The 10,648-nt window shown below is 44.8% G+C and overlaps 1 protein-coding gene across 1 annotated transcript in view; it reads right to left on the bottom strand.

The window, feature by feature from the left end:
- The window catches only part of htra1a (HtrA serine peptidase 1a), a 29,012-nt gene extending 21,202 nt beyond the window's left edge, over positions 1-7,810 (bottom strand). The window contains exon 1 of the mRNA XM_035533169.2: positions 7,170-7,810. Within this exon, the coding sequence (XP_035389062.1) occupies positions 7,170-7,635 (466 nt within the window). The 5' untranslated portion in view covers positions 7,636-7,810. The remainder of the gene's footprint in view (positions 1-7,169) is intronic.
- Positions 7,811-10,648: the final 2,838 nt, after the last annotated feature.

A 10,648-nucleotide genomic window follows, 5' to 3' on the forward strand; every position in this document is an offset into this window, starting at 1 on the left:
CCGCGGAAAACTGTCCATAAAAACCAGTACAAGTCCATGTCAGTCTGGAATGGGAAATCGAGAAGAATGGGATTTATAGTGTTATGTACTTTGGTAAAAGGAATATCAAGACCAACTTTCCTTTTTTTCGGTTCGCTGTCTCATGTAGCTGTTCTACTCATTAAGCAAATGAAATAAACCAGTTAAATAAGATTACATGCACAACTCTGTCAAACAGGATTTGTGAATACACTTTTTGAGCAACTGTAAACAGTTAACAAACTATTAAACTTCTAAAAATCTGTCTTTGCCTCCAGTGATGGAAAAGGGTCATTTTTTTTCCCCTGGTTTGGCTTTAGTTTGGTCCCACATGCTGTCATGAAGCTATGGAAACCCAAGTGGACCTAAAAGGCAACAATGAGTGCACTGTTTGTGCAGTTTCCATCAGAACCTGACTCTGCACCATTCTGACTGACAATTGCTTAAAGATAAACTTCTGTAAACCCACTCTAGCCAAGACATCATCCAAGACAACAGCAGGGAGAACAGCCAAGACCACAGCCAAACAACAGCGAATACTGCAGCAAAGACCTTGCCAAAAGCCTTAAAGTTACAGACCACCCTCAAAGCTACAGTGCAGCCTCAAATTTACAGACCAGCCTCAAAGTTATAGTGCAGCCTCAAATTTACAGACCAGCCTCAAAGTTATAGTCCAGCCTCAAATTTACAGACCAGCCTCAAAGTTATAGTGCAGCCTCAAATTTACAGACCAGCCTCAGAGTTATAGTGCAGCCTCAAATTTACAGACCACCCTCAAAGCTACAGTCCAGCCTCAAATTTACAGACCAGCCTCAAAGTTATAGTGCAGCCTCAAATTTACAGACCAGCCTCAAAGCTACAGCCCAGCCTCAAATTTACAGACCAGCCTCAGTTATAGTGCAGCCTCAAATTTACCGACCAGCCTCAAAGTTATAGTGCAGCCTCAAATTTACAGATCAGCCTCAAAGTTATAGTGCAGCCTCAACTTTACAAACCACCCTCAAAGTTATAGTCCAACCTTAAAGTTTCAGTCCACCCTCAAAGCTACAGTCCAACCATAAAATTATAATCCATCTGTAAAGTTACAGTCCAGCCTCAAAGCTACAGTGCAGACTTAAAATTATAGTCCAGCCTTAAAGTTATAGTCCAGCCTCAAAGCTACAGTGCAGCCTTAAGGTTACAGTCCAGAGTAAGGTTCAGCAAACTCTCTTAAATTGTGACCTGTTTATCTGAACACCGAGGGCACAGAAAGCAGATAAAGGATCATTACTGTGGGACAATAATGGCCTAGATGACACTACCAGGGTGGGGAGGACAGTCAGGGTCTTATTTTTATGGAGTTTGCTGGATTGTGAAGGGAGGATGCTGGCATTGGGATCTAGACTGAGAAAAGGCAAGACAGGCCAACAGCCATAAAGGCAACAGACAGGCCAACAGCCATAAAGTGCTCAGATTCAGTCTCACTCCTCACCCTGCAATCTCACTCCTCACCCTGCAATCTCACTCCTCACCCTGCAATCTCACTCCTCACTCTGCAGTCTCACTCCTCACTCTGCAGTCTCACTCCTCACTGTCTGTCTGTGCCCCTCCACTTTGAAGACAGAATATGTAACTATTGAAAAAAAAAAAAACATTAAAGCTTATTTGTAATTCCATACTTTTTAAGTCTGTTTCACGTTTGCTCTAACATTTAAAGTTTGAGGTTGGGTTTAAGTTTAAGTTGAAAGTTTGAAGTTTAAGCTTTTTTTACAGTTTTATTTTTTGTTCAGAGGTGGAGCCAAGCCTGAATTTTCTCAGGTCACATCTGAAATGTGTTCATTAGACAACATAAACACCAACATAGCTCTAAGCTGCACAACACACACACACACACACACACACACACACACACACACACACACACACACACACACACACACACACATACAATATAACACTGCACCAGGAGTGCAAGAGAAGGAGAAAGTTCCCAGAGCTTATAGGCTCACCGCCTGAGGTTACACATTCTCACACACACACACACACACAAGCACACACAAAAAAACATATATTTATACACACACACATACACACGCATACACACACATACACACACATATAAATATATATATTTACACACACACACACATATATATATATATATATATATATATATATATATGTGTGTGTGTGTGTGTGTGTGTGCTCTTTGTGGTTCTTTGTGTGTTTGTGTGTGTGTGTGTGTGTGTGTGTGTCTGCTCTTTGTGGTTCTTTGTGACTCAACCCTCCAACCCCAACAGACATATAATTTTTTCTCACTTACCCTAAATACTTTGCTAATTATTGGCAAGCCACGAACATGAGAACCATAAATCAGACGAGTTTCAACAGATAATGCACTCCATGACTCTCTCTCCCCTCCCCCTTCTCACTCCCCTCTCACTCCTCTCTCCCCTCTCACTCCCCTCTGCTAACCCCTACCCTCTGATAATGGGCATCACATGAAGCGCAGTGTCATTTTGCAGCAGTGCCCACCCACGCCTCCAGCTGGCAGTTAAAGTCACGATACACGGGCTTAACATATTCCAGCCTATGAAGCACTGTGAACGTGACGGAGAGATGTGTTGGGTTTTGGTACCAGTGTTTGTGTGATATTACTTTTCTTGCAACTGTACATGTGCACACACACACACACACACACACACACAGCTGAGGGACTGAGGAGCTTTTTAAGTTTCCAGACGGAAACTGTCACGTCTGCCCGGTGTACGGTCTCTCTCTCACGCTCTCTCTCTGTCTCCCTCTCATCTGACCAGTGTTGCTTAGAGACTCGTTCTGTGCCTCTAGCAGCTGGATGTGAAGAGAGAACTCACTCACTCACGGGCAGAAGCAGAAGTGAAGGCAGGGAACCGACTGACCGATGTGTGTAGGAGACAAAGCAGAGAGGAGTGGACTAGCAAGTGAGGCGTGAAACAGCCTGCGAGGCAGGGGCACAGTGGACAGCAGCCTTTGGAAATATAACGTAATAGTTCTATTTCCTGCCATTCATGGAACCATGAACTTTGTGACACTATGGCTAGGGGGAGTCGCTGGTTAACTTTGCGTTTTATGTATGTGCATAAGCTGTGGAAACTGAACAGCTGTTAATAATGGGGACTTATCCCACATGTGTAGTTTATGGTAACTGTGCCTTTCCTGAGAAACTTCATTGGCTTCCTGTAGCTGCCTGCATCAGATTTAAAACCTCGATGCTCACCTACAAAGCCAGAAAGGAACCAGCCCCTCCATACATGATGTCGATGGTCAAAGTCCGATCTGTACCTCGAGAACTTCGAATTTTAAGTACTCAGCTCGGCTTGAAACACCAGGCTTTAAGTCTCATGGAAGACAAGCATGGAGACTATTCTCTGTCCTGGCTCTCAGATGGTGGAACAAACTTCCACTTGCTATCCAGCATCAGTGTTGATCTCTGTATTTCTACAGTATTCTAGTTCAGTGGTATGTTGAACTCTGACCTACTGTACTGTACTAGGATTTATTCTATGAAGAAATGACAAAGCACTTTTGTACGTCGATCTGGATACGAGCGTCTGATAAATACCGTAAATGTAAATGTTAATGATATGAGGACTGGCTGTGAGTGCATTCAGGACAACTCAGAGCCATTTTACATTAAGTCTGATTTTTTTTTAGATTTGTTTACGTTTTGAATTGAGCATTTGTGTTTTTGTTCTGGATTTGTTTGTGTTTCGTTTTTAAGTGTTTCTTTATGTGTTTTGCTTTCAAGTATTTGTTTATGTGTTTGTTTTTGAGTACTTGTTTCCATTTATTTGAGTTAGTTTTTGTGTCATGGACTGCAGGAAGAATAAGCCACCTTCACAACATCTCAGTTTGCATCTCCTGCAGCATGCAAGTCCAATTGTCTAGGATTGTGCAGCTTTGCCTGTGACACACAGAGAGGTTTCCACTCTGTGTGTGTGTGTGTGCGCGTGTGTGTGTGTGTGTGCGCGTGTACGTATACGTACACCAGTAAGACACATAACTGTAGTTCTGGCACATCCATGGAAATCAGCCATTATCACCACTGAGGTTATGGAGACCAATGTGAAAATCAACTACAGGGATCTAGTGCCCGAGAAGCCACTGACCACCCCCCCCACCACACACACACACACACACACACACACACACACACACACACACACGTTTATGGGACTGCTGTGACCAACTGAATGTGTCCCATGGCTTCTGGGTGCCATGGTGCCTAGAACAATCGGTTATACTGTCAAACCGATTCTTTTACTCAGGCCAACAGGGTCCAGCTAATAAGGTCCAGCCAACAGGGTCCAGCTTACAGTGCCCAGCCAACAGTGTCCAAACAACAGTGTCCAGACAACAGTGTCCAGCCAACAGTGTCCAGCTAACATTGTCCAGACAACAGTGCCCAGCCAAAAGTATCCAAATAACAATATCCAGCTAACAGTGTCTAGCCAACAGTGTCCAGCTTTTCTCTATCAGCTCTGTGACATGCCCCACCTGGGCAGGGGTATGAGAGTGTGAGGTGAACTTCCTCGCGTAACACCACAGCAGGACCGTGCTTCTCACAGATGCACAAACTCTGACCTACATCACGCCAGCTCAAATAAGCATGTCACAGAACCAGCGGAGCATGAGGTCATTCCCGGCTTGGTGCCCAGACACCCTCAGAGCCTGGCACTGAAGAGCCAGCCGCTGGCTGACCACAGAACAGCTGTGTGCCTCTAACATTTAGAACCTCGCTCACCACAGCTGCAGTCAAACGCTCCGGGAAACTGACCCCGGATCAGGCATGAGCAGCAAAGAATCGTACTCTCCTTTGCTCTCACAGATCTGACTGGTGTAGACATACAGGCTCATATGTTTCATTAATGGAGCGTGTGTGTGAGCTGTGTGTGAGCTCACAACCCTAACCCTAGCTCTTCCTGGAGTGTGGCTCTCCCAGGTGAGGCTGTTTCCAGCAGGACAAGAGATTCTGGCAGGAAGTGGCTGACGACTTCATAAGCTCACGCCGAATGCTGTTTATTCTACATACCTGTCAAATCTTTGGCACGTTATTACACCTGTCTGAGGAAATGCTCCTATCAAGACCTGCCAAACGTTGTCCTGGCTCCCTCCGGCCTGGATTCCCTAATGAGGGGAACGATTCCTTTATGGATGTAAGATGATGGTGGTCCAGCTCCAGTGATGCTTAATGGCTTTTGAAATGGAAGCATATGGTGAGGAACCAGTACCAACTGGGTTCTAAGGGAAAATAGTAATATTTGTTTAAAATAAAATAATCGTGTTAGTTTAGAATAAAATAATAGTGTTTAAAATAAAATAATCATGTTTGTTTAAAATAAAATAATTGTGTTTAAAATAAAATAATAGTGTTAGTTTTCTGTTAGTCTTCATAGTGATTCAGATATAAAACCAACTAAACCCAGAATACACACAGACAGTAAAAACACATAGACAGTGTTTCAGAAGACTATGGGTACACACACTCACACAAACACACTCGCATTAAGGTGTTCTGTTACACTCACACTCACACAAACACACTCACATTAAGATGTTCTGTTACACTCACACAAACACACTCACGTTAAGGTGTTCTGTTCCATACTCGCAGTCACACAAACACATTCACGTTAAGGTGTTGTTACATACACACAAACACACTCACACAAACACACTCACGTTAAGATGTTCTGTTCCATACTCGCAGTCACACAAACACATTCACATTAAGGTGTTGTTACATACACACAAACACACTCACACAAACACACTCACGTTAAGGTGTTCTGTTCTATACTCACACTCACACAAACACACTCACGTTAAGATGTTCTGTTCTATACTCACACTCACACAAACACACACGTTAAGATGTTCTGTTACACTCACACAAACACACTCACGTTAAGGTGTTCTGTTACACTCACACTCACACAAACACACTCACGTTAAGATGTTCTGTTACACTCACACAAACACACTCACGTTAAGGTGTTCTGTTACACTCACACAAACACACTCACGTTAAGGTGTTCTGTTCTATACTCACACTCACACAAACACACACGTTAAGATGTTCTGTTACACTCACACAAACACACTCACATTAAGATGTTCTGTTACACTCACATAAACACACTCACATTAAGGTGTTCTGTTACACTCACACTCACATAAACACACTCACATTAAGATGTTCTGTTACACTCACACTCACATAAACACACTCACATTAAGGTGTTCTGTTCCATACTCACACTCACACAAACACACTCACATTAAGATGTTCTGTTACACTCACACAAACACACTCACATTAAGATGTTCTGTTACACTCACACAAATACACTCATGTCAAGATATTTTGCTACATAACAAAAACATTCCAGTTCTAATTTATATCTTCTAACATGGCTTACTGGGCCATTGCAGTGGTTAGTGTGTCTCTGTATAACAGTGAAAACAGCAGTGTGTGTGTTTCTGTATAACAGTAAAAACTTTAGTGTGTGTGTCTCTGTATAACAATAAAAACTTTATTGTGTGTGTCCCTGTATAACTGCTGTTTGAGCAGTTTAGCATTCCAATTCTAAAGAATTCCTCAAACCCCCCATATCAGCTATAAAAGGATATTTTACAAAACAAAGAGACATACAGAAGAGCACTTACTGGAAACTTTACTGGTACCACAGCCTTAAATGCATAGTAACACTGACAAAGCAGTGGGGTGAGACCAGTTTGGGTAGAGTAGCGTTCTGGATGCAGGGTGGAGAATGGTGGGTCACTGGTAGAGCGTGGCAGGTGTTCAACCAAGTGGCGTCTCTAATGCCGTGACTAAATGTTCATTAAAGGAATCTTTCCTAAACCAGTGAGTGGAATTTGGTGGTGCCAGTGTTATTCTGTGTTATACAGCTCAAAGCTGTTATTGGTTCTCTCTCTCTCTCTCTCTCTCTCTCTCTCTCTCATACACACACACACACACACACACACACACACACACACACACACAAGCAGCCACTTGCGCTGAAGGTATATAATTGACCTTGCAACACTTTTATCAATAGGCGTGGGTCAACAGACGCATGCGTTCAGAGTTGAGCAAAGCTGCCCACTCTGGAGCCCTGATCGCTTACCCTTCCCGCACGCGCCCCGCTGGACGACCAGCACGGGCGGCTGCTGCAGCCTCTGCGCGCGGCTGCTCACGCGCCTCAGCTCGCAGGTGCTCTGGTAGGAGACCCCATCGCTGCCGCACACCGGCTCGCCGCTCCTGCACACGCAGACGCCGTTCTTCCCTCTGCGCCTGACGGTAGACGAGTGTCCCACGCCGCCGGTAACGGCGCACTCCAAGCCTTCTCCACACACCGGGTCGCCCAGCTTGCCGACGCCGCCGCAGGACTCGCCCTCGCCGGACGCGCACACCGGGCAGCAGCCGCACTGGTCCAAAACCTGCCCCGTGGAGCAGCCCTTTGGCATCGTGGGGCACATCGTTTTGTCACAAACACTTGGACACCCACCGACGATGTACCGTCTGCCGAGGCGTGCGTCCGCGTGTAAAACCGTAACTACGGAAAAGAGAGCGAACAGCATCCCCCAGATCATAGTTTGCTTCTCCAAATGAAAACGGCAACCGAAGAGCGCTGAAGTCCGCCGCGGGCTGCCTTTCACTCCGCGTTCACGTTCGTGCTACAGGAAGACTCGTCTCCACGCTTGCGGCGTTTATAAACGCGCTCGCAGGAGCGCGCGCTCTGGCACGCTTTCCGAACGACGTCGACAAGCACGCTATTGGCGTGCCGCCCTGACCAGACTGTCGGATGTGGAGTTCTGACTCGCCATCCTCTCTAACGTGAGCATGGAGCACAAACGGCTGTCCTCCACTTACACGGCAGAGCTGAAACGTGTTCAGGTCAAATCTTCCAGTACTAGGCAGCTTTGCCTGTGATGTAAAGAGAGATTTCCAACCCTTCTCGTGAGTTGGATATGGAATTCTTCTTTGGAATTCTTGGAAAAGTGAAGATTTAACCACCGTGCAGCTGGTGTGTGTATGCATACATGTTCTCTTACAGCATTGAAATATGACAGGCAACCAAAACGGGTTGGTTAACTGTACAACAGACTGGAGGGTCAGTGGAAATGTAGGGATGAGCTGATGTGAAGGAATGCTGCCAACATGATGACTGTCCTAAGACTACCACTGACCAACACAATGACTGTCCTAACACTACCACTGACCAACACAATGACTGTCCTAACACTACCACTGACCAACACAATGACTGTCCTAACACTACCACTGACCAACACAATGACTGTCCTAAGACTACCACTGACCAACACAATGACTGTCCTAAGACTACCACTGACCAACACAATGACTGTCCTAACACTACCACTGACCAACACGATGATTGTCCTAAGACTAACACTGACCAACACAATGACTGTCCTAAAACCAACACTGACCAACACGATGACTGTCCTAAGACTCACATGGAGCAACACGATGACTGTAATAAAAGACTAACACTGATCAACATAATGTAATAAAACAATACAATAACTTGCCTAATATTGTAGTACATAATATTACCAATAATGTAATTACATTATTGGGAATCATTACATTTTCAGGTTGATTATTTGTAATACCTTATTACGTTACTGGGAATGTTACTGTGTTTTGAGTTATTACATTCATGATTTTGTTTTATTAAGACTTATTTCAATGTAGATGATTAATAAACTCAACAGAGGATCTGTCACATTGTCTAGAACGAATCAGAGTTGAGATTGGATACAATCACAGTCACATTTATTACACCAATCAGAACACACAAAAACTAACAGAAATGTATGTGCACTGTTGCCATGGAAATCAACACTGACAGGAGAACAGGGCAGTATTTGATGTCCTCTGTCCCAACGGCTTCGATGGTGGGATTGTGCTAAACATATCAACAACATATCAGTGAAGCATCTGAATACCCTGAAGTAATTATCTTGAAGATGTACTCTTGATGCATTAGTAGATATTTTGTTGATATGTTACATGAAGTAGACTTAAAGGGGACCCACTATGCTAATTTTCAATGTTCACAGTTTTATTTGGGGGGTCTACTAGATTAGATTTACATGCTTCAGTGTTCCAAAATCACATTATTTATCTCATAATGTACATCCATTTCACCCTCTGCTACAGCTCCTGTGTCTCTAAGGTCCCCTACCAACGAGCCCAGTCTGTTCCTACTGGTCAGCGTCCCCACTCTGTTCTGTTTGATCACCCCTATACGTTCCTCCCTGTCTTGCAGTTGGCAGACGGACCCTGAGCAGCCGTAAACACACCTAGTCCTAGTCCCATCTCTGGCCTTAACCTCCGGCCAAAACCGAGTGGTGGTTCTAGACTATTTGAACTGGGGGGTCCGGCTAAGGCCAGTGTCGTCTTTTAAACGTCTACCTTTTTACGTGTGTGTGTGCTTTTATAGCCAGTGTGTTGTTTATGGTACTGTATACAGACAGTAGGAAGGCGCAACTACACATTGAGGGCTAAAAAGTGCCATCAGTGTGTAAGATGTCTAAACTGACTGGCCAGAAAGACTGTGTGAATCTACAGCCTGGAGCTGGATCAAATGAGCCCCATTTAGTCAAGTCATATTTTGTAATATCACCTTTAGATGGTGGCCAACATAAATCCAAAATAATTGAACGACAAGGATGGTTTAGGCTCACTAGCTACACATACCAAAACCTAATCCTAACTCTCACCCTGGTCCTAATCCTAACACTGTAACCAAAATGTAATCAAGTTCAAATCCAGTTGAAGTCCAGTTTAAAGGCGCTTGCCTGGGGTTCTGGGTGTGCGGCACTATAAGTCTGGAGTCCTCATGCTGAAGGTCGGGGAGTGCAGGAGACACAGAGAACACAGGGGACGCTGAGCGAAGACCTCGGAGTGGGAGCATGGAACACACTGACTGTAGCAAAGATGAGGTTTCAGGCTTTCGGTTTCCCGGCTGACTCAACATAACGACACTGTGTGACTCCAGTTAATGCGTAAAGAATCCCGGTTCAACCTGTAGGGTCACACGATCTCTGTGACCCCGGTGCACTCATCAGGGTTTGTGTCTTTGGCGAGCAGTTATGTTAGCAGACACGCGTGTCATCGTTGGGGCCCAACTGCAGTGGAACTGGACAGACGACAGGGCTACTATAATGTGCAAAACTACAACGTGCAGTAATAGACTCTGGCAAATCTATCTACGGCAGCACAGCTAAAAGGAAAGAGCCAGAAGGAAACACGGGTGTGAGGGCACCCTGGAACATCAGCGCTCCGCCACACTCCGTCAACAAACTCGAGTGACAAAAGAGAGGTGAAGTGACAGCATCATAACATCCCAGTTTACCATGATGCTCAGTGCCCACAGACCTTCAGATCTACACCTTTACCTAAGATGGGAAGTAGGTAATAAAATACCTGACTGTACATTAGTACATTACTGAACATTTCCTTAATTTGCTGTGAATAATAAATCTAGAGGGGATGACATTCTGAACAGCCATGCAACGTTGCGTGGTGTCGGGAGCCTGGTCGACAGGTGAACTGTAGTTACATCTCTTCGCC

Source organism: Electrophorus electricus, chromosome 10 (assembly GCF_041902795.1).
Source record: "Electrophorus electricus isolate QZ-2024a chromosome 10, ASM4190279v1, whole genome shotgun sequence".
Taxonomy (NCBI): Eukaryota; Metazoa; Chordata; class Actinopteri; order Gymnotiformes; family Gymnotidae; genus Electrophorus; species Electrophorus electricus.